Below are 24,798 nucleotides of genomic sequence, written 5' to 3'. Positions count from 1 at the left end.
TTTCATTGGCAGGACATTGAGCCATCCATGTCATCTGATGACCACAAAGTGTAAAGCTGGGACAAGCCTTAAAAAGAAGGAGCAAGAGGGGAAGTGACTTCTCTCTCCTTCTGCTGGGCTGTGCGCATTAAGGGATGGCAGCTTCAGTGCCTGCAGGAGGTGGGTGCTTGCTTCCCTAGGTAGCCAGGCTGATGGTGAGCAGCCATCAGCTGTAAACCCTCTGCCCCTCACCACCCCAACTGCCCTGCTACCATCAGCTGTGAGGTCTTGACCATTTAACCATGCCTTCACCTCTACATAGAGCCATAGCTTTTCTTCGTTGGTTTTCCTGGGGGGAGCTGTAAAGGACAATGAAAGATATTTTGTCAGCACAACATGTTGATGATGATGAACCAAGAGAAGAATGGAGAAGCAGCTAAGCAGGCGGTCAAAGCATGCTCCTGTGTGTTTGTGTGAGAGGGGGAATTGTTACCTGGTGCCATGCGCTGCACAGACCTGACATCCCCATGCTTTGCAGCAGAGCCCAGTGTGGGTGCCGCAGCGTGTCTGTTTGGGTTGGGGTCACAGCGGAGAAGGAAGCACTGTCTGCAACTCTTTTGGCACGGCCGCAGGAACCGCTCATAAAGTGTTATGGAGCAGGCTTCATGCTTCGCTTTGCAAAGCCTGGCCAGGAGTCATGCAACAGCTCCATCTGGTATGGGATTGCAAACAGAAATGTAGGGTAGGGGAAAGACAGACCATCCTCAGCCTTATAAATCTGCATTTACGATGGTGAGAGTCTCCTCAGAATATAGGCTGTGTTGGATTGTTTTGTTTTGAGAAAGAAGTGTTTAAGAAGCTGATTGTCTAGTCTGCTGGCAGTGGAACACAATGACGAAAAGCGTTGGGCAAAAATAGAAATTGGAAAGTCTTTATACAGAGAATCAGGGACGTGAGCCTAAAATTTAGGATTAACTATATGCTTGGCTCTTGAGGAAATCAGTCTTCATGGGAATCACCCCCTGTCTAAAATGTTGTGGAAATGTTATTAAGAGTATTAGAAGATTTCTGTGTATAGGCAGTGCATGCTTTTTTCCAAATAAAAACTGAATATTATTTTATTTGTAGAACTACTTAAGGAAGTGTGATACCATCCAAAGAGCCATATGTGGAGATGCTTTCAAGAGACCCCTATACTTCCTGTGGAGAGCTGCCCAGTGAACATTCATTGCTCTTATTAATGCATTTAGTCCAGCGTGTGTGCTGCTTTACAGCCATGGAGGAACACCTCAGGAGGCCAATGCTGCTCTTAAACTAGGTGTCTAGAATGAGCAGGATGAGCAATCTGCAGCAGGTGCCTGTTTTACCTCTGTGCTTTACTACGCGAATGGCTTACCACAGCTGCCTGTATTTTTGATGACTAAGGATAGGAGAGTGAGGCAGGCTACCTTCCCTTTGAAGATGGAAGCTCTGGGATTCTCAGGTGGTATCTAACAAGTCCCATCAGCTGGAAACTCACACACTTGATCTTCTCTTATTTTCAGTGTCAATATTGCAGGTGGGGTAAAACAGCTCTAGAACAACCTGTGCTTCTGCCCATCTGCAGCTGCCTTTGCAGTCTCCAGTGGAGGACAGATTTGGCTGCTTTGGCCAAGCAGCAGAATGCAGAGCTTGCTTATGCAAAGTGTCATGACCCGTGTGTGCTCCACACCCATGAAGCTTTTGTGGTTTGTTTACCATTTAGATTTTCTGGGTCAAGACTCACAGAGATGTATAATTGTGCATCCTGTCATATGTTCATCATTTTGGAAAACAATATTTAATCATACAAATTAAATGTTTATAAAGAATCTTCTCTAACATATCCCAGCAGTTCCCTGTTACTGCTGTAGCTTGAGGCACACGACTCTCCTTACTTCTCTGATATGCTTCTGCAGTTAACACAGAAGTACATAATTGTGGGTATGAAACTGTCATTGCTTTCCCGTAAGTTTGATAATTCAGTAAGAATTGCTTTCTAAAGTACTTGAAAATCTAATGAGATTCTGGATAGGCCACTTTCAAGTCAGCCAGTCATAACATTCCTTGAGAAATTGCTAGTAAAAAGTTTCTTACTGTGCATAGCTGCTTAATAAAAGGTGTATTATTCTTTGCCCTTGAAAAATCCCCTGACTAACAAAAAAAAAAAAAAAAAAAAGGCTCTCAGCTCTCTTGTTTTCTGGGAAAGCGAGAGCAGGGAGGTGGTTAGACACTCTGATAACCTAAGGAAATATGAAAAGCAAATTTCCAAAGAACTACAGGGGCAAAACATCTGATGCCTTCTTTCTGTCTCATATTGCAGCAGGAAACAGATAGACCAGTTTAAGCAGCTTTGAAAAAACAACATAGGTACTCGTCTGTGGATAAGGTAATTCTCTTGTCCCCCTCCCTTTTGTGTGGATGCAGATTCATACACCAAGTAACCCACTGTCTGCTTTGGGGGAAGGCAGTGCACAAAGGAACCAGACTGCAGTTACTGCCACCGAGTCCCTGCACGTGTGGTGGGGAGCTTAAGGAGCTCAGGAGGCCTTGCTCATCTCAACGCATCTTCATGGAGAGGTGGTGCATGTTAGCATGGGCAGACAGTCAGATTTAATTCTTCTAAATGAGCGAATTACAATGACCTACTGCTGCCAGATTCCAGCACTGTGCACTGATCTTTAAGTAAGTTTTGACTGCCCTTACACTGGGTCCTGGATCCCAAAAGATGCGGAAGGGTGAGGGTGGCTTGGTGCCACGCTGTGCTTCAGTCAGAGTCATGGCACCTAAAGTCTGCCGCAGCGGCCTCTCAGTAGTGGGGACTTAATGAGGGAGAAAAGATGATCTCAGCCCCCCAAAGCTGTGCTGATCCCTTGTTCAAAGGGTTTAATAGCCTTCTGACACTTGGTGCTATCCAGAGCTACAGATGCCATGGAAGATTTGCACTGTATTGTCCACCACCTCTGTGGAACAGCTGAAGCACTGCAGATTCACTCTCTAGCTTCCACTACACTAATCTTCCTGTGTAGTCAAATATTTTGGACCTTTTTTTTTTTTTAACAACAGATGAGATGATATGACAATTTATTATATGCCATTCATTCTCTCCCATATCCTCTCTCCAGGAGGAGATTTCCGTACAATTCTCACTACACAGCAGAGTGTTTTGATTGGATCTGGGATTGTTATTTTTCTGTTGTAATGTAAGTGCTTCTGTTTCTTTACGTTTATTAAGTATGACAAAATGATATTGTCAGCAATAGTGCTTCTTGTACCTCACTGAATGTAAGTGCAATTGTAGAAGGTTAGACAGGAGATCCAGCCCCCAAATCTGTCTTGAATGGTGATGGTTCCCTAAGGAAGAATACAGGACCAAGGAGAGTACATAGTGATGTTTCTGGAATATCTTCCAGCTCCCGCCAATAGACAGTTAAGAGATTACTGGAAAAAAACAAATGATGATGTCACTTTTGTTTTTAAGAGTGCTCCATGGATTTTTTTCCATTAATGTGTTAATTTAAAAAAAATTTTCTGAACTCTTGAAAACTCAGCAACTTGAGTGTCCTACAACAAGAAGTTCCCCAGCTTACCAGTACTTCATAGAATTATTTATTGGGAAAGACCTTCAAGATCATCAAGTCCCATCACTGAGCCATGTCCCTTAGTGCCACCATAGTGCTCTGTGAAATTAATATTCACATCTACATGCTTCTGAGTCAATAGCCTACTTTGTCTCATTTGATGCTTCTAGAATCGGTATTGGAAGAGACAATGAACAGTCTTTCCCTATTCAGTTTCTCTTTGTCACTCATGTTTATAGACCTCAACCATATGTTTGACTCATCTGTTTTCAGAAAGGAGAGTCCTACATTATTTAGTTGTTCCTTGTGCAGAAACTATTCCATAACTTTGATCATCCAGGCCGCCTTTTTTCTTGGCATTTCTCTATCTGCTATATCTTTTTTTTGACCTGGAGTGAATTAAAACTGCATGCAATATTCAAAATGTGGGTAGGCTGTGGATTTGTACAGTAGCATAATGGCATTATCTGTCTTGTTCACTCTTCTTTTCCTAACATTTTCCAACATATATTTGGTTTTTTAATCACTAATGAGCTTTGAGCTGAAATTTTCACAAAATGGTTATAACGTCAAGCTCTCTTTCCAAGTGGTAATAATCTGTTCGGAGTCAATGTGCATCACTTCACATTTAGCTACATGGGATTTCATCTATCATTTTACTGCCTAGTCAGTGAATATGGTGAAGTTTCTTCCAAGCTCTGTCATCTCAGTTCATACCCCACCTTGCCTTTTCCAGCTAACTAATGTTGGTGGCTGCCTGGACCAACGCAGATTTCTCTGCATGATGCCACTGGTAATCTCCCTCCCTGAGGAAATTTGTCTTTTTATTCCTGCTTGGTCTTTCCTATCTTTATTATTTATTTGTTTATTTATTTAATCCGTGGGAGGATCTCTTGTCTTTGTTTCTTTACTGAGAGATGTTGATATATGCCCTGTAGAAATCCAAGCAAACTGTATCTGCTGCAGATCACGTCTGTTCTCTCACTGGCTTGGGAAATGGAAATGTAGTTCTGCTTCTGCTTTCTTTGCCCCATATTATCTTCAGTTTCAGGTTCTCTCTGCAACATTAAATCACTAATTTCACAGAACCCGGGGTTCTGCTACTTGCCTAATGCGTTGTCCACATGCAACATGTTGAGGGTCCTGCTGGGGAGTGACATATGCTGCTTCCTGAAGTCGGGGAGAGTGTTTATGGTTCTTATTTTAGCTCCATCAGCAAAAGAAAATAATGAGTGATAGTGCCTCTGTGGCTGAATTTGTGGTTTATTGAAAACTGTGGCAGAGCCCACAATAAGAGGAGAGAAAATAATGGCCGATTTTAAATTTCAGCTGTTGGCTGCAGCTGCAGCTTTCAGAAAGCTTTTCAGCCTGGTGCCTGCCCCACTTTTCTTCCTTTTACTGGAAGAAGAAGCTGAATTGCAACACTGAACACCCCGTTAGATTTTTAGTACACAAACACACTTCAAATGGCCTGGCTTTGAGCATAGGTGTTATCAGACGTACATTATTTAAGAAGGGGATGAAGATATAAAGATTTTTTTTATTATTTTTTAACTCAATGTGTAACAACATGTTCAAGGTTTTTAGAAAAGAGATGGTGAATGAAAGACTCTTAAGCTGTCTGTAGGAGATTGAGTTTTTATATTTATCTTTTATAGAGATGTCATTCCTACAATGAACTAACAGCCTCAGAATTCACAGTTAGTTATCATGTATCACATGAAGCTGCTATGTTCTTACAACTGGTGACAACTTTTGCAGGATGAAAGGGAATTAGCCTTTTACCAAATGAAGAATCCCTGCAGCATGGCAGCCCTGTGCTGATGAAGACAGCCAAGGAACTGAAAACATGCTACCTTTCAACAACTAAGGCTTTATTCATGTATTGAAGACACTCCTGAGAATTGTGTGGAGTTATTTAGAAAAGGTATTTAGTGATGACTTGCAAAGCACTACCACAGTCTTAATGCCCGTGACTAAAATCAAGTATAGTGTAAGGCGGTGTTGAAAAAGGGCCTCACGCTGGCCATGAGGCCTGCTGTGGCCTTGTCCTCCAGAGGGATGTTTCTCAGATTCCTGAAGTCAAAAGACCACCCAGTTTTTTCCACGCACAGTGGGGAAAACAAATTACCTTGTTTTATGGCTGGGAAAGGAAAGCGATTGGTAATTGTTGCCTGTAGCATTTTACCCTATAATTCTGGTTTCCAGTCTGCATATTCTGGCTGCACTTGGGCTCTTCTTTGGAACACTACTCAGATTTGATTTAGGTGTTTCTAGCGATGTCAGACCTGTAACCCCATCTGTCTTAATTTTCATTCTGCAGACCATCTTCTGCACTTACATTTATTTACTCCTAGAGTCCTGAAACTAAGAGTTGTGCAATGCTACTAAAGAGGCAGGTGACCTCAAGGGTCTAGGAAAGACCTTTGCTTCTCTGGACAGCCACTCAGTACCTATTTTTCCCTCTCAGTTCCATATGGAAATTCTTTGCTGGAATCCAGCTGTTCTTGATTTGAGCTCTTACACCAAGGCTTTTTTTTTTTTTTTTTTTTTTTAAGGAAAAAGAAAAAGCATAGAATTGATACTACTCATGGGTTGCAAACTCATCCTTTGCTCCCCTAATGCCCTCTTCCAAGGACATTCTTGTGCTATTCTCTGCTGTGAGAGAGGATTTATAGGAGCTTATAAAACTGAAACTGGGGCATGTAAGTAATATTGCCATCTTGTGTCAAAGAGATTTTGATACTTCTTTCCTTCCAGCACTTTGCCCGGAATTTCTTCCAACTGATAGAAGGGCTTAGATGCCATTCCAGCTGCAATCTTGAAGTACTATCTCTTAATGGCAGTTCGAGAGCAAAGCTGCAAAAGAGGGGAAAAAAAGATGTGAATTTATCACTTGACCTTGTTATGTTAATTATGAAAGATTAAGGCCATAGTATGAGAGTCACAAATAAAGTTAAGTAATTCACAAAGTTATGCTTTGTAGATAAGATGGGTATTAGAAATACAGAGTATTGGAGCATATGCATATGCAGTAAAACCTGTCTGTTACCAATTAATGTTTAATAACCTTTTCCTTTGGAGTGAAGAAAACCTGTCACTACTTACTGCCTGTTCCCTATCTTCAGCTATGCTGCATGTAAAGGCATGTGCTATATTATGAGAGATATTTGTATATCTTAGTGCAGACTTGCACATTTGTAGAGGCAGATAACTAATACAGTGTCATTTTATGTTGTCAGTGGAGAGCTCACCTGTGAGTCATTACATTGTTTGAAAAGTTTTCATAAGAAGTGCTACAAAACAGTTGGAATTAAATTGTCTTGGGTTATGTATTTATTCATGAGAGAGATGGAGGCTCTGCCTCTGAATAAGCTTAAACCTTGTATGACACCTTTCTGTGCTGACGTTACTTATTCTTCACTTCACCTCAGGCAATTCTACGCGCCTCTTTGCAGCCTGATGAGACGGATCATTGTTACTTCTTCTCCCTTTTTATCTTCTGCGAGTGCTGCACAAAAGGAGCAGAATTCCCCTTGTAGGAGAAATAGGATATGACACAGGAGTTGTGTCACTACAGCTCGCTTGGTGCTCGGACGGGTTGCCCTTGCCAGCCCTGGAGCATGCTCTCCCTTTCTGGGAGGAGGTAACTGTGGCCGTGCACATAGCCAGGGGCACCCTGCACTGTCTCCCAAACATTCAGCAGCACTGGTGTTTTCAGAAGCAAATTTGGGTTATGTACTTATTTATTACTGCTACTACGTTAAATTCAAAAATAAATAAATCAAAAGGCTCTGATAATCCTGCCAGCTCTATTAGGGGATGGGAATGCTAGAAATAAGTGAAAAGAAGAGAGGAAAAGATTGTTTTCCAAGACTAAAAGTGAGACTAATGCATGTTTTCAGGAGCTCAGCTGATGCAGTTGATGGAGAGGAGGCTGTGAGGTGGCTTTGTCACAGAGCACCAGCCCTACAGAACTAGTTGGTCTGGCTGACGATGGGAGAAGAGTAGGTCCCATCAATGGAAACTTGAATTAAGTCAAGTTTACCCTGAAGAAATAAGAAGCAATTTCTTAGTAGCGAGGGTAATTAAACGTCAGTCAATTAACTACAAAGTAGTCTGTAAAATGGAAATGGGTATATTGAGAAGCCACATAGCCTGGTGCTACGAGAAGGTTTGCATTTACTGTGGTGGCTGGTGCAGGGTGGAAGGTCACAGCAGTGCTGCTGCTGCTGGGTGTGGTGTCTGAGCCATCAGCTCCATCAGCTGCCTTCATGGGCCAAGCACTGAAACGTCCCCAGATAACACGCTTTTAACACTCGTAGCTCTGTATTATAGACAGTGATTTTAATCAACTGTTGGATTTCAGCCTTTCAGCTGGTAATGTTAGGCGTGGAGGATTTCCATCCCCTCCATGTACAATTGGCTAGGTATGTTTTGAGATGCTTTTCTTTTTCCCTTCAGGTTTCTTTCATGCCTAAAGCATTCTGGCTGTGCTGGAAACAGTGGCTAGATGTGTGTGCCGCAGCTTTGAGATTAGGATAGTTTTATTTTGCTTTAAGGTGGGTGACTGGCTCATGAAATTTAAGGCAGAAGAAAGGGTTTTATTCAGATTTAAGTCATTGTGGAGCTTGATGCTCTTTACTGTCTTACGTTGATCATCTGGGTAGACCTCATCACATGGTGTGGTGGGGTTTTGCTTCAAAAGCACACTCCTGTTTGAAACAAACACTGGTGCAGATGCAGCTCCTGAGATCAGCAATATTATGTTCATCTCGCGTCTTGTTCTTCTCTTGGCCTTTGTGTGAGGATTCCACATCAAATGTAATGGCTTGTGACAGATGGGAAGTCAGACAAGGTAGTGAGATGGTCCCTGTTGCCCCAAAGCTGTGAAATCCTAAATACCAAAGAGGTTTCATGTACCTGAATTAAGACGTGTGCATCCCAGCAGAACAGGTTGGACTGAGAAGGAGCAGGAGTACCACTGCTGTCAGCTGCCATTGCTTTCTTACTAATCAGCTGTTTTACTGGTAGCATCAGCATGGTCTGGGAAGGTCGGGGAGGCACTTTTCAGGGAAGGGGATGTACGCAGTGTCGAGAGGTCATTAATATATTTACAAGTAGGAGGAAGTTTCCCACTGGCATTCTGCTTTCACATCTGCGCTCAGCAGTGGTGCTCTCCAAAGAATGCGAACGAGAGCCCTGCAAACAGCAGCCACTGGGGCTGCGTGGCTTAAGACACAATCCACAACCTGTAACCATCCACACTGGGTTGGAAATTGGATCTGTGTAGAAACAAAGCTATAACAATTTATCCTGTTTCTCTTATCTCTCTTTTTTTTTTTTTTCTTTTTGCTGTGTAGTACTGCACTTGTGGCAGGGTTCAGGGAGAAACAAGAACAATTAAAAATCTCCAACTTATGACATGGCAATCATGTTGCTCTGTCCTGTGATTTTAGTATGAGTTTCATAGAAAAAAATCTCACTTGCCTTTGACATTGTGGGAAGAAAAAAGAATATGTGATTGGGTACAGCTCAAAGACCAATAAAAATAATATTTAAAAAAAAAACAACCCACAATTTTAAAGAAAAATTCACCGCTGTGAATTGTGTGAATGCTGCAGGTTGGCAATACTGCTACCATTATGTTAATTCCTAATCATTACTTACTAATTAAGTTAAACCATGCTTTTTGGTATAATATTTATCAGAACTGCCTGCTGATAGGCAAGTCAGAATGATAATCACAACATAATTTCACCAATTACCTTACTTTTAGACCCAGACTCCATCAGAGTAAACTTTGTATTTCTTACTAATTCAAGCAGTCTCCTGACAACCTTGTAAACTCCTTATACGTTTGGTAAGATCTGAAATAAAGGATCTCTGATGATTCTTTTTGAGTATAATTGTACTCTACAGACAGCAGCTCTCAATACCTTTGATCACTAAAGCCTGCCACCTTGTACATTCATGAGCAGATCTTGCAGACACCCACGAAACCAGCAACAGTCAGTGTTTCAGGCGTTGTCTGTTGTTCTGGCACTGCTGAAAAGTTGGACCAGTTTGAATCCAAACTCTCACCAGAGCTGTTTGAGTGAATTCATCCAAAAAGGAACTTATCAAAACCAAAGTGTTTTACACTGGGGAAAAATTGAATTTGAATATAAAGCAGATGGACTTAAAAGTGACCTTCTCCTTTCCTTTCCTCCACCTCCCTCAGAAACAATTCCCCACACTGTTCCTTCCCACCCACATACTGCTTTTTATTTGATTAAACTCTTGTTATTGAAATTTCCAAGATGTAAGGCACATTTTCCTCTCATGGAGTTATTTGTTTGGTACCTTACAAAAACAGATGTTCATATTTTCTATTTCAGTGTTTGCAGGCTGTTCTTATCCCTTACCATAGGTGATATTGTATGGAAATTGTGACGTTCAAAGAGTTGGCCAGGGTGGCAGGCGTGAAGCTGCAGCGTGCCAGGGTCTTCAGTTCGAAGTCATCTGCTCTGCAGCAATGCACTAATACCAGTGTTAGTGTGGTGGGGTGGGATGGCAGTAACAGGGGGTAAAAAGTCTGAGATAAGGTGTTGCATTACATGAATCAGAATGTGTAATGATGTCTATTTAGCTCTCTTTCCTTGGGTGTTGAAGTGTATCTAGAGTTAGCTTCTTCTTGTCCCAAATCAGAAAGGGAGATAAAGCTGTGGGTAAAGGTGACTAACCATAATTTTTTCCCCACTTGAATGTCAACGCTTTTCTCCTGATGACCATGGTCCTCTTCCTCAGGTTGATTTAGGGCATGCACAAGTGTTTATTGCTTCCAGACCTTTTCTTTTATTTAAAAAATTGGAGGAGGACAAAGAAAACAATAATAAAACATGGAAAGCAGAAAAGCTAACCTATTTCACATGATGTAGCAGCCTAGTTGTGACAGTTGTTAGCTTGAGCTGACTGTCTTTCCAAGTGAATGAAGGATGCTCTGGTACTCGACGACGTGTAAGGCACTTAATAGCCTTTTCGGCTGGAGGTGGGCTAGGACACTGCATCCTTCTTCATAACTGTGAGCTCATTGCTGTCAAGTGACAGGTGATTAGTGCTGCTCCCCAGAACTCAATTAGAGATGGAATTGGAAAGATGACTGCATCTTCTGCCTGAATATCAAATGTTCAACCTCTTAGTGACTCTTTTTAATAGTTGTTTTAGTGATTACGGCTGGTGGTGACGCCTGTGGTTTTCATGAATGATCATATAATTTGGCACCACTGTCAGCCTCTGAACTTCTCTGAAGGATTTGAAACCTGTAGGTTGGACAAGACATGGTTTAAGTCTGCAGTGGAGATGTGTAGAGAATCTTGTGCTCATTTTCTTGTTTGCTTCAGTTGGAATAGTTCAATTTCACTCCTCCAGCTAATTTTTTCCCCTTATACGTATGACAAATCATAACTGAACTTGGAAGTATGAAGTATGAATACTGAAACTCCACAATTTTTTTAACAGTGACAGTAATTCCATTACAAGTAATCCTAGAGGTTGTATGAGATAGTTTGTCATTGTAAATTTTCAAATCAAATTCAATTGTTTAACTTTAATTTAACCACTTAACAGATTAACCATTATCCTTGGACTTGAAATAGGAACAAATTCACTGAAATCCCTTGCAAAGCAGATGAGACTAAATGATCACAAAGCCCCTCCTACCCCCGGCTATTTAATTTCCCTGATATACAATACCAAATTAGTGTGCAATTTCTCTTAAGGTAATATAAAACTCTTTACCTCTAGATTCTACTTGCATGGATTCATATGGATAGACCTGTGGTTATTTTCATCTTGCTTATATGAGCTAGTGGTTACTAATATATCATACTTGATAATATACATATCTGAACATAGTCCCTTTCTTTTAGGAGTCTATTTTAGTTGTTAAGGATGGAAAGGCCACACCAGCGACTGAAGTGAACTCCCTGAACACAAAGGAGAATAGAGATGCGCTCAGTTTCTTAAGCCTCCCCACTTCAGGTCTAATATTTATTTTGTTTCTGGGATATAGTAGGCTAGACAGTGCCAGGCCGCTTCGTACTGGGAGCATTCATGATGTATTTCTCAGTGGCTACGTGACTTCACATGGACACTGAGATAGATTTTCAATTATGGGATGCTTCTTCTGATTTAACTATTAATAATTAACTTCCCCGTTTTTTAGCTATGAATAATCGCTAGAGCCATAGAGGCACTGTTGTATATTATGAGTTTTACAAATTGAGCGAAGCCAGTATTTGTTAATTGTTCCTTTTATGCACATGCTAAAACCAGAAGTGTTTAAGTCGCTCTGGGACATTAATTTTGAGCACAATTAAAACAGCATATCCTGTTAGCAATTGTTCTCCATGCATTGTTTTGATATTGATGGGTCCAGATCTGAGCACAGTAATTAAAAGGAACTACTGTTATTGTTGATCCCACAGATAAACAAATCCCGATTGCGTGCTGTGAACTGGTTAATCAAGTTTATTTAACTTGTTGCTGGTGATTCATCCCAGCAGTTCTGCTATGTAGCTCTCTATCTGAGCCTAACAGTATAATGGTTCCGGCTGTCTCCAGTTTCTCAGCTGCTAAAGGAATTTCATTAATTCTTTTAAGTAAACTTAGGTAACACCTTAAAGAATGGCCTTGACATACGGTAGTTACATCCACTTTGGGACCAAGAACTTCTTCCTTAAAGAGAGAATATGGTTTGAGATTGTGCCGTCCTGACTGTTCTTTTCATGAATGGTGCTGTCCTGAGCAGCAGCAGAGGTGATTATGTGAGGCTGGGTGGGCTCCTTTGTTTGACTTTGATGATACTGAAGCGTGCCATGTTTAGTCTCACTTTTTGCCAATGTTCTTTAATTCTGTTTGAGAGGCTACTTCTGCAGCCGTGGGAGTTCTCCCACAGTGGCACCCACTTTTCAAATCTCACATCCACAACCAAATAAGCAATCTCTCCTATATCACCTCTGTATTTCAGAGGCTCAGGCTTAGGCCCCTTAACAGCATCAGCAGTACCATCTACTGTCACTCCCAGCAGTGGCAGTACCTTGCTGCTGCCTGGGCAGCAAGTTTCAGGCCACAGGTTTGTACCAGCTGTCCCCACCTGCTGCCACCGTCCCAAGGGGCATCTGGCTGCTTGGTAGGACATGTAAATGGATGCACTATCACGGGTCATGAGGCCACCTCTCTGTCTGTCATGTGCTCTTGGCTATGAAAACTTAACAGTGCTAGCATAAAGCAGGTATTTTAATTTTGACAACGTATGTTTATTTATTTAATAATCCTATAGTCATTTTCTAGAGTGCTTTTTTTTTCCTTTTTTTTTCCCTACCTTGGATGAAGGCAAACTGTCCTTAAAGTGCTACCGTGCACTTATGTTTTGGACTTATTAAGACACTTGGTATAAGCCATACTGATCTCCAGAGTTAACAGCATTTTCACTCAAGGCTACAGAAGTGCCTTCCTTATAGGCATTCGTAGGCAAGTATGTTCTGTGCTTTCACTTGCATTATTTCAGGAGTAGGCCTTTTTAAATGACCTTACTTTCTTCACTGTTGGTTTCTGAGCCCTGTGTACAGGTAATGTCTTGGTATAGCTTCCACATTGCAACTGCACTATATTTCTTTTCCCATCGGAGATTTTGGAGTTATTTTTTATTTGTCGAAGGAGGTGGTGGTCAGTGATCCCTCAATGCATGATATTCCTGTATGAGTCCTCTTCTCCTTCCAGCTGGCTGAGTATAACTTGCAAGAGGCTTGTAACACTTGTCCAGACTCTAAAAAACCTTGGTGTTAAAGGCACATTCCTCAGCATCACAAAAGACAACATCAGATAACTAGGCTGGCTGGACATCACTTCTCATCCTAAAATAGTTCCCAATCAGAATCAGCAGAGATTAACCCAAGGCCAGTAAAAACAGTATCTAAACACAATGTGTATTGCACTGTTTTCTTAATACTGCAAAGCAACTTAAGGAGTATTCTGTTGGGAACACTGTACTGCAGGCCTTAAATAGCAGTGCTAATGTTTAGATTGTATTTTCATCTTTTCTGTGTTTTCCCTGCCAGATTTCTGGGACCTTTGCCAGGTTCCAAGACAATATAAAATTAATTGTTAAGAAACAAAATAAATATTTGTTAAGTGGTAAAGAATATGCATGCCTGATCTCATGAACAATAGTTCTCTGCATTTATTAATTGTTAATAGTAATTCACACACATAATTTTTCTGTCTGGATGGGGAGGATTGGGGCACAAGGAGAGTGATTTTCCTTGAGCTTCTGTATTGAATTTATATATATACACAACATTTCTGCATTTAATAATCCAAGTAGACAGGGTGACACTTCTGCCAGATAGAGATGTAGGAAATGTAGGAGAATTTTCCTAGCCTGCCTGGACTGTGTGGTTGAGAGGTCATTTCAAGCAATTTAGCTGATGTTATACTGCAGTGAGTGTTGAAGAAAGCTTGGAAGACCAGATTATGCTAGCTATGTTTAAAAAGACATCCGAGATATTAACTGTTACTTGGTGTTGCAGTATGAGGTTGGTTTGAATGAGAAATTGCTTATTTTTAGTAATACCTCAGTAATGCTTTGTTCTTAACCTACTTCAGAAGTTGTCCGTGGATAAACTTTCCGGTCTTGATGCTGTAACTCAACACCCGGTTTGTTCCACCATCTCTAGCTCTGTATTACGATCCCAATAGACTAATTCGGCCTGATATTCTCCACTAAATCAACACATGTGGCATCTGATGGAATCTGTGGGATTTGATCTCACTCTTCTCAGGCACGTTATTTTTTGCCTTGCAGCCCGGTGGATCTATCGATTCGCAGGCGGACTTCCTGCTTCTGGTCTGCCAAAAAAGAATTAGCTACGTGTTTCTCTATGCTTTGCTACTGAGGCTTCAGAATCCCTCTTAACCCAAGCCCCTGCTTACATATTGCTACCATTCATTTTTATTGGCTTCACTAAAGTTGAATTCCTCTATCTTGATTTTCCCTAATTCATTCTCCGAGCAGCTTGAAAGAATTCCGCCGAAAACAAAACCTCAAAGCGCTCGTATAATGAATTACTTTCAAACTAGACGCTAGAAAAGACAGAGGAGCATTTATCAGGAATGCTTGTGGGCTCGGTGGTTACGAGCTTTAAAAAAAAAAAAAAAAAAATACTCGGTGGAAAGCCTTTTGTCCCATGACGGAGATTTGAAAGGCTTCGGCTTCGGATTCCAGCGGAGGCTCGGGCCTGTAATCACGCCTGCAATGTTCCCCCCTCAGAAGGCTTCCCGGGCAGCCAGCCGGCGCGGGGCTCGCCTGCAGCCCAGCCCCGTCACCTGTTGGGGCCCGGCCGGAGGAGGGCTCGGGGAAGCCGCCCGGCCCCGCCGCCCACCGCCCACCGGCCGTGAGGGGGCTCCGCGGCGGGGCGGGAGGGCCGGGCCGGGCCGGGCCGGGCCGAGCCGAGCCGCGTTGCCGGCCCAGCCTGGCGCCGCTCGCCCCGGCGCTGCACTTCCCGGCTGGGAGCGAGGGGAGCGTGTGCGGTAGGCAGGGACAATGGAGGAGAAGGAAAGCCAGAAACTCGAGCCGTGCCGGGCTTGCTCCGCAGACGGCAGGCAGATGAAGGGTGAGTACGAGCAGCGGGCAGAGATGGAGTTAGGGGTACCCGTGCCCCTCGGGGCCCCTCGTGGTGTTGAAGCGTGGCTTTCTGCCGGTTTGCGAGCTCGCTGTCACGGGGGGGAGCCGGGCTTCGCGGCGGATCGCGGTGTAAATCCCCCGGGGTTTGCACCGGAGCGAATCCGGAGCGCGGCCGGCGTGGTTTACACGCGCGGTCAAAGCCGCCGTGCGCTCGCACAGCCGCTGTTGTGCCGCTGGATCCTGCGTGGGGTAGCCCAGGTGGAGCACACCGCTCAGGTGGCCTGGCGAGTACCTGATCTGATCTGATCTGCACCGCGTCCAGGATTTGTGGAGCACCTGCATGTGCTCCCCGCAGGCACCTGAGGAGAAGTCGTGCTGCCCGCAACATCAGCAGCCCGCGGTCGAGCGCATGTGGTTTGGGAAAAGCACACAGCCTCATGAGCGTGTTAGACTGGAAAGTGTTGCGTACAGAACTTAGTTTATTGATTTTTTTTTCTTACTCTCTTTTGGCCATTTTTGAGGTTAAAATCCTGGGCAGTGCAAGTCACGTGCATCATATCTGTATGCTTATGTTTAGTGGGAAGGAAATCTTCACTTAAAGAATGTATCTGAATAGGCAAAAAAAAAAAAAGCCATCAGTAACATAGTTCTTCTGTGTGGGTCATATGAAGCTGACTGAGATACATGTGGTCTGGAAAACAGAGGTCTGACCAGACCCATCCTCCGATTCTCTAAAAGTTTTGATCCTGAAAACTCATAACTAAGTTGAGTAGTTTTAGCCCATATCCAGTAGCTACATTTGAAAATCTATTTGGAAACAGACTTAATTGCAAAGACGATGGAGTAGCTAAGAATGATTCCCAATAATCTCAGATGTGCTGCCAGCATAAGTATAATGGAGATGGGTTTGATTCATACTGTTAAATTTTTTTTTAATTTATTTTTTTAATACTTACGGTATGCGCCAAGGCTCAGCTTTATGGAATCAGTATGGGTCAGATCCATACTTGCTGCTTTCTGAAATTATTCTGAAAATGTTCTTCTCTCATATCACCCGGATTGCAAAACACGGTATTAAAAGTTTCACAAAATGGTGAGTAATGGAGTAAAGTGACTTTCCTGATCTTTGTAGACTTCATGGAGGGTGTAACTGGGAAGAACTGCATACCAGGATGCATTGAAGGACTTTTTTTTTCCCTTTTGATTTCCAGTTTACGGCACTCATGGTACTCTTTCTGATAAACCCAGACATATTGCTTCTGTGCTGCAGACTTGGACCTTCCCTGTTGTTTTACCCACTGTAGTAATGGGTGAAGTTAAGAAATCTTGAAATTAGTTTTCAGATCAGAGGAAACTCCCAACTGTAAGGGTTACCCAAGGCTTTGGATAACCAAAGCTCTACTCTGCCAATCAGCAAATCCTCCTTTTGTTGCCTTCTAGCCTTGCTACTCTACTCAACAGAAAGATCTTCAGCTCTTAGCTTCTGAACATGAGGGAGGGAGACAGGGAGACAAGCTTATCTAGCACTTCTCTTTCTGTGTTTTCCATTGACTCTATTTACTCCTTTTCTAAGGAGGGTACTTGCATAATTTATCCTTTTGCTACTCTTAGCTGTCTTCTGGGAACCATCACATGATCCTTCACACATTTCACAGTTATCTGCGGGGATTGATTTTCTAGGCCTATTATCTTCCCTTGGAAGATACGGCCCGTTTGCCCACACTGTTGTTGAGCAACTCCAGGATCCAGAATATGTCTCTTAGTTTCTCCTCCTTGGAGTGCTGTGGTGTAGAGCTCATGTGCCCTAGGTACACTGGGGGTATTTTGCCATTCCACGTCATCCTTGCCATCAAAATTATCCATCGCTATCTAGGAAGTGCCCAGGGAAGAACTGTTACGCAACTGCTAGGCAAAAGACCAATATTCAAACATTACAGAGAGTTTGATTTCCATTTCAGCAAAGATGGATAATATTACCCAGGCTAGTTTGTTTGTTCCTGATCTGCATAAATTTGGGCACCAAAAAGGTATGGTAGCTACCACAGCAGAGCAGCAAGAAAGATACGTGCTGATGTGTGCTGCAATATGACAGGACCTTGCCCAGGTCAGCTTGCTGGCAAGACTAGCAATTAGTTTGCATAGTTTGCATTCCTTTCTTTTCACTGCTATTTATACAGTATTTTCCAAATATATGAAAGAAAAATAATAGAATTTGTTGATCTTTCTAATATAGTATACAAAAACTATGTTATGTACGATTCTTTCTCAGGGTTTCACCCAGTAACAGATAATTCTAAAAAGCTTTGCTTGATATGTCTCAGTATGTTTCAGATAATTAGCTTTTTCTTAAATTACTGAGATGACTGAAGTGCAGAGTATAGAGGGACTTTGCATGAGATAAAGGAGCTGAAATCCACATTCATGAGCTCTCGGTTGTGTTTCTCAGTATAGCTTTACCTGCCTTCTTGAGGAAGTGCCTGCCACCAATCCAATGACTGAAACTGCTGCTGTGACAATACTTTAAAGGTCTGTACAGAATAGCTGCATTCAGTCACCCACACTCACGCTCACTCCCTAGAGCTCTAAGGAAATCCCTTATTTATGTCCAACACCTTTGTTCCAGCAGCCTCAGGGATATAACCTCTGTGCTCTTGGTGCAGCAAATTAAGACGGTAAATTCCAGCAAGCCCCATCCCACCTCTTTACTCCCATCTAAAATCCATTGAAATGACCATGCAGCTTTCAGAAACCATTTTGACCGACTACATCTGGAATAACCGTGCTTGCTTCTTGCAAGTAAAACTCTTTTTTGCCACTTTTCTCAAACCAGCCAAGTGTACCTGGCAGTAGGTGCTCTGAATGTTTAGTAAATAGGCTGGATATTTTTTGTTATTCAGTTGTGCTTGGAAAAGATGAAGTGTTCTGTAGCCTGGAGAGTACATGTGCATGTGTACGTATGTATGTAGGTGAGACTGCTGCTCTGAAGTTTTTACAAGGGTTGTTCTTCTAAGAAAGTCTTGCATGATATGAGCTAGAGTTGCCCTGTGCTGTGTGTGATTTTTGACCTTGCCCATCTTTTTAAAGGACCACAGAAAAAGGGCAGATTGAGGAAAGAAACCTAACTTTGCAGTCTGAAGCATCGTACAGGTTTGTTCCACCAGTTCCCAGGGATATGAAAGCAGGTGAAAAAATGTATGGGGCTGCATAGCAGACTGCATCCATGGTGTCATCCAACAGCTGTGCTGTGCTGTGTCTCCAGTGCTGCAGAGCTCAGAGATGATGTTTTGAGCCCACCTGAGAGCAAAACTTCCCCAGGAACCAAGGCTGCTTCCAAAGTAATGTCTGGATCTGTGCTGCTCAAGGCGTGGTGCCACTTCCAACCTCTGGGCTTCTGTTTCCTGTTCTGGTTTCAGGATAGGTTTCCATGAATGCAAACAAGAGGATCTGCTGATATTTTGGAGTCCATGAGCAGTACAGGGAGCTTACAGAAACATGCAGAGTCTTTGAGGGACAGCCTTTCATGGCCTGGTCCTTTTGGACCAAGGGAATGGCTTCCCCATTTAAAGTGTTGGGACTGCACGGAGACAGCAGCTCCACCAGTGGAGGATTTACTTTACTACCAGGGCTTGATATTACGTGGGACTTGGCAGACAAGTGACAATGTGCGCTGGGAGGCAGAAAAATACTCAGAATAAAATCCTCAGGCAAGTGGTAGGCAGGCTGTCAAGCTGACTGAGTGAACCATAAAAAGAAGTGAGTAGGTGCCTGTTTCCAAACAGCAGTGCCGTATGAATGGCAGCACTCGGGGGAGCCTGTCACTGGGAGTAGAAAGGGCTGCGAGTGGAAAAGTGTCAGATGGAGGAAAATGGAGATGTATTAAAAATGCATAGAGGAAGGGCCCTGCTGCTCCTGGGGTCGTGCTGTAAAGGGTTAACCCTAACAGGGACGCCTGGGCCTGCCCAGCACAGAGGAGGAAGGCCACAGGGGCTTGGAGAGGCCTTTTCAGTGCTGCTGTTTTCTTTTTTTTTTCTCTTTGCTGACAAAAGAATGAGGGATTTTTCAAAGGTATTAGGTAACAAGGCTCCAGACTACACTTCTTCATGCACCAGAGGGTTCATGTTACACAGTTACCTGAAGATAAGCCAGCACTTACATACATACCCTCTGTGTCTGCCTATCTCCTTGCAAAAATAGTCATGGTCTTTGGTCTTAAAGTAGATTTTAAAGTTGTAAAATTTATCTGAGGGTTTTTTTTTTCCTTTTATATCACTCAAAGCTTGCTTCTTTTTCTGTTTCTTGAGAAATGGTTTATTGAAAGAGTGATGTTGTATTTTCCAGCCTGCTGTCCTGAGACGTATAAAATCCAAGGGAGATCTGTGAAATTTAAAACCGTACCGCAGTCAGAAATTGAGAGGGAAAAAAAAAACACTCCAAAACCTTCTTATTATTTCATAGGTGTTTCTGAGCATGCTGGAAAACGCACTGAAAAAAAGATTAAGGATTTCAAATCTGCTTTGTCAAACGTATTTTCTTGGTTGGTGTCCTTCAAGATACTAGTTACAGGGCCATTAAGTGTACTGGAGGCTACTGAAGAAAACTGTTCCTTCTCCTGAAAAGCATCCTGTAGGTTTTAAAGGTCAGGGAGTAAGGGCCCTGTCAGATCTTCTTTTCAAGTCACATAATGGTAAAGATGATATAAAAGGAACATCTACTTTAATCATGTTCACTTTTCTGTGAGGCAATACCATGGTTCCGTGTTAGAAGTAAGTACTGTGCATAGCTTATATAAACGATTATTTCCAGGCTGCTTATTAGAACATATATATGCCTAATGATGCAGAACATGCCATTGAATGCTACCAGACTTGTAAAATAACCTAGCTTTTTTTACCAATCTGATTATTTTCTCTTTCATATTAATGTGAATGTCGGGATTAAGTTATTAAAATATTCTGTGTTTTTTGTGTTTTTTTTTTTTTTCTTTTCAGACCAGGGAAAACACAGTTTGCATGTAACATCACTAGACGATGCAGAATGTCTCCGATCTAAGGAGCTGCTTTCGACTCCGAACAGTCACACTCCTAACTCCAAGTCCACCCGCAACATCCCTCGAAGACATACAGTAGGTGGCCCTCGCAGTTCCAAAGAAATACTGGGAATGCAAACCTCGGAAATGGACAGAAAGAGAGAGGCTTTTCTTGAGCATCTGAAACAGAAATATCCCCATCATGCTACAGCAATAATGGGACACCAGGAGAGACTGAGAGATCAGGTATGAGAGTCAAATTCATGTCTTGCTTTTTGTTAAACAGTCCTTTTAACTTCTACAAAATTGAATGTTACTTCACCATAGAAGGTGAGAATGTAACAAAGCATAAACAGATTTTTTGTTTGATGTAGCTAGAATTCAGTTTCTCCCTTGAAATCTGAAGAAACAAAAATAATGATCAAACTTTAATATTACCTTGGAGTTGTTTGTTGAAACTGACATTTTTTAGGTGCTTTTCATTTTTTTGTAATATACAGGGAGAAAGGGATGAAGGTGAGACTCTTGATCTTAGTACATCGGTCTCCATCTACTTTTCACAGCTGAGGGGAAAATATGGAACAGCTGTTAACTTTTGTTACATTTTCAGTATTGGCACCACTGCCCAGGAGAAAAGAAAATAACTGAAGACCTTGTCTGTATGCTTTAGCTGGCTCTGTTACCCTTTCATTTGCTTTCTTTTCTATTTTTGAGTCTTTTAATACAGAGTGGATGTATCCACAGGTATCTGCCTCCTCCAGACTGTCTTGAGATCAACATCAGTCTGCCAGAAGCCTACCTTTAGGTGGTTTGCCTTTTGCCTGCCTACAATTGCTTTTCAGCAGTGAGAAGTAGATTCAGGGTCAGAGAAGACGTGACATGTTGATGTATTTCTCCGAACAGGTGGAGGTTGCTGTCACACTGACCTGAATTCAGGGAATGCCAAGCAAGGGACTGTTCACAGCATGGCTCTGGCTTTGGGTGCAAAGTTAGAGTTTAATCTGTTAAACCTTACAGACAACCTACATTCTATTCCATAATACATTTTTTCAATAAACCAGCAGAATTTAGACTTAACTTTTAAAAATCACACACCCATTATTCTCAGTTTAACAAATGATTGACAGCAAACCTGTTAAAAGTTTGTATTTTTTTTTTCACCTAATATTTTGCAGGTATTTCAGCACTGGCAGCAAATTAATTGTAAGTAAGGAATAAAAACAGGTTGGCAAAATATTGTAGTCTGTTATGGGAGTGCTTACTGAATTCCTAGCTTCTTTTGAAGCCTTCCGAGCCTTTGGAGATCAGAACAGTTGTCACTCGGTACCTCCCCCTTACAACTCCTCTTTGACGGGGTCTCTAGAGATCCCAAGTGTTATCCCTGCTTAGAGCACAACTGCTAGAATCCATACGTACCCTGCTAAAATTGCTGTAAGACTTCAGCTCTAACAAGGATGATCTATTCTTTATTTTTAAAACAGCTTCCCTGCTTTCCTTTGAAAGTCTTGACACCCCCCCTTATCTCTTTCATGAACTTTAGTGACTGGGTGGAATGTGCTGGGTGGTGGATAAAGATAGCATACAAATTAAATAAAGGGGGTGGGGGTTGAAATTCGGAGATTAGATCTTCTGGAGTCATGTAAATATTTAGTTCCAGTGTTGCAGACACTGCAAACCCAGTTTGAACAGCCTACAGCATTACACCCTACACATTTTGTAATTTGATCCTTTTCTGAAGGCAATAAATTACAGAAGGAATGCAGTAACTGTTCCTGCTATTTGTTTAAAATGTGTCGTCCTTGCTAATTTATTGAGGGTAAAATTATGTGAATGTCTCCCGCTTCTATTTTTTTGATGATTGGATGTATGTAGGGTATGTAATAAGTGTGAGTTTTAAAACAAAATTACTTTAAAATTACCATTAGAGCATCAGACTATCTTTCTTGGGCATGGGAAAGACTGAAGACTCCATCCATTCAACATAACTTAAAAAAAAACACTGTAAACTGAACTGAAGCCACATTAAAAACACAAATAAATTTATCCAGTTGATACTAAGAAATTTGCATAGTTGAAATGTGTCAAGTGTCTGACTCATCAGATACCGTAACAGATTGTTATGGTCATGGCTTTGCAGCTCAGAGGTTTTTTTCTTACCATTTGTGTCTATGCTTGCACACCTGTGTGTCTGTGTATGTGAGTACAGATAGGAATGTGTATACAAATATATGCATATATGAATGTATAATGCAGTCTTACTTAGCAGTTTTGTGAAACAAAACATAATGTAATTTTGCTTTTAAGAGTGTGCATGTGTTTATAGCGTAGAGACTTCCTAATTTCCCTGTATGTGTATAGCAGTGGTATAGAAGACACAAACTGCATACACGTAGTAAATATGCATGTGTAACGTACATACGTCACATACAAAATCGGTGAGATATGTGGGAGGCCATGAATTTAAATGTCACTGTTAAAAATAATCTTCTAGGCTGCTTTACTCCCTTCTTGTTTCTCAGCTGCCCCAGTATCTGGCATCATTATCCATGGTGGGAATTTCCCCACTGTGAGAGATCTATCGGGGTAGTAGCCAACACTACACTATTTTCTAATCTCTGTGTCAAACAGTGCAGCTGGAACATGAAACATCCCAGTATTTACAGTCAAGAGATTGTCCCTTGGATATCATGTCGTTTGTCTTCCAGGTTGCTCTAAACCCTGACAAGTCCATAACCAACAAAAATGGGCCAGAAAATCAAGATTGGTAATTGTTTCATTTTTGTGGGCTTTCTTCTCAGGTCCGTTTCAACCATCGTATCTGAGTATAGCAAACTGACCCCTGGTTTGTAGCAAGCAAACATTAGGAAAAAAAATGTGTTTGATGTTGTCAGGTCATATTGTATCACCTCTGCCAGCAAGGTCAGCTCTGAACATTGTACGTATCTTACACTACGTATTAATGGTTTCCCCCAGGCTTCATTTATTCAGATAAATCCCTCCCTGGATGTCCCTCCTTGGGACCCATTTCTACTCTGATAACCTACCACAAATCAACAGTACAATCACAGCCAGGTAAAATGTCAGCGAGGATTAGTAATGGTTAGCTAATGTGGTGACCTGAAACCTCCCAGCTGTGCACACAGATCGTCTCTCCACCACCCCACAGGTTTGCCATCCTGCGTGTGGTATCCTATTGTGGAAGGAAAAGCTCGTGGAGACAAGGGCTGCCTTTATTTGTGGAAGGGCCCTGGGATATGGCTGCAAGTCAAATCACCTACCGCTGTGCAGCAAACCAGGGGCTTCCCCCCAGCCCAGTGGCTTTTCTTCACACCGTGCTTTGTCCCCTTGCAAGTGAACCCCATGGCTAGGCACCAAAGCACCCTCCACCTGCACGCCTGAAGAGAAGAGGAACAAAATCCTTTTATTTGTATAGGTAATGCAAGCTTTGGCAATAGCTTCGGACACCGCGCATCTGCCAGGTCTGCCTGATCTGTGTTGATGAAAGCAAGGCACTGACATAATCTCCAGGAAAGTTAGAAAGAAAAAAAATAATAAGAGAAAGAGAAAGGTGGTCCTGTGAAGTTTGAGCTAGGGTGGACGGTCTGCTGCTGCGCTCGGGCAGGCTGCGGTCACCCACCCAGGTGGGGTGAGCCCGGTCATCCCAGGAGAGGGCCGAACAAGTGCAAGAGCTGGGCCAGAAGCTCTGGGGATGAAAAAGAGTTTGCGATTAAGAGGTTAAAAATGCTAACCTTGCCATGGGAGGGGGGTAATCCCTGCGGTGAACCTGTTTTACAAGTCACCTCGGTAAGGAAAAAAAACCTTTCTGAGGGGCAGAGAGCAAAACCGAGCGTGGAGAAGTTTTTCCGAGCCAGAGCTTTTGAGCGTGCCTTTAGAAAAGGAGCTGGAAGATGTTTGCCGCGGATTTCTTTTGTTGTTGTTTAACCAAGGAAACACACTGTGGGATGAGGAAGGGTTGTGAACAACTCAGCCTCTCAGCCAGGGTTCTGTGAAGTACAGATTTACAGGCAAACAAAATCAGATTTCCGTCAATTTGAAAAAAAAGAGGGGGAAAAACCCAACAACCAAACCCTTCTGGTACGTGCGCAATGCCGAGTGCCTAGAAAATGGTGGTTGGTTTGTTGTTTTTTTTTTTTGTTTTTTTGTTGCATTCAGTTAGGTCTGAACATGACAGGTAACTCTGGCATCTGGGCAGGTGTGGTTAAGGTTTCCGTGGAGATTCATGATGTCATGCTTGATAGAGCATGTCAAGGCAGCTAATTTCACATGTAGATGTTCAAAAAGTCCCATAGGCCAGGAGTGAGCTTTATGCAAATACCAAAGTTACGCTGCAAAAGGGTGAAAGAAAATACGGCTTTGAGATGGAGTGCCTCTTACCTGGCAGCTTCCAAGGATTATTACAGACTTCATCGTAAATTCAAACTTTTGGAAGTAAAGGAGGAGGATATCTGACCGTCTCCCTGGCCTCACCTGTGGGATCTCACATTTCGGTAAATAAGTCTTTTCTTTCT

General features: G+C 42.3%; 1 protein-coding gene across 13 annotated transcripts in view; it reads left to right on the top strand.

Moving 5' to 3' along the window:
- The window catches only part of KIAA1217, a 244,545-nt gene that overhangs the window by 45,015 nt on the left and 174,732 nt on the right, over nt 1–24,798 (top strand). For 9 of the 13 annotated variants that reach the window (XR_013947744.1, XM_080583238.1, XM_080583240.1 and 6 more), the window contains exon 2: nt 20,232–20,515. Coding sequence is in view for 11 of the 13 variants with exons in the window: in XM_080583238.1 (XP_080439364.1) it covers nt 20,232–20,515 (284 nt within the window). In the remaining 2 variants the exon portion in view is untranslated. Of the gene's footprint in view, nt 1–10,162; nt 15,233–20,231; nt 20,516–21,444; nt 24,778–24,798 lie in introns of those variants that run through there. The other 4 variants (XM_080583239.1, XM_080583233.1, XM_080583236.1 and 1 more) reach the window with 4 other exon arrangements.

This window comes from Anser brachyrhynchus (assembly GCF_964034855.1).
Source record: "Anser brachyrhynchus genome assembly, chromosome: 2".
Lineage (NCBI taxonomy): Eukaryota > Metazoa > Chordata > Aves > Anseriformes > Anatidae > Anser > Anser brachyrhynchus.
This window is presented reverse-complemented; position numbering and strand designations above follow the sequence as displayed.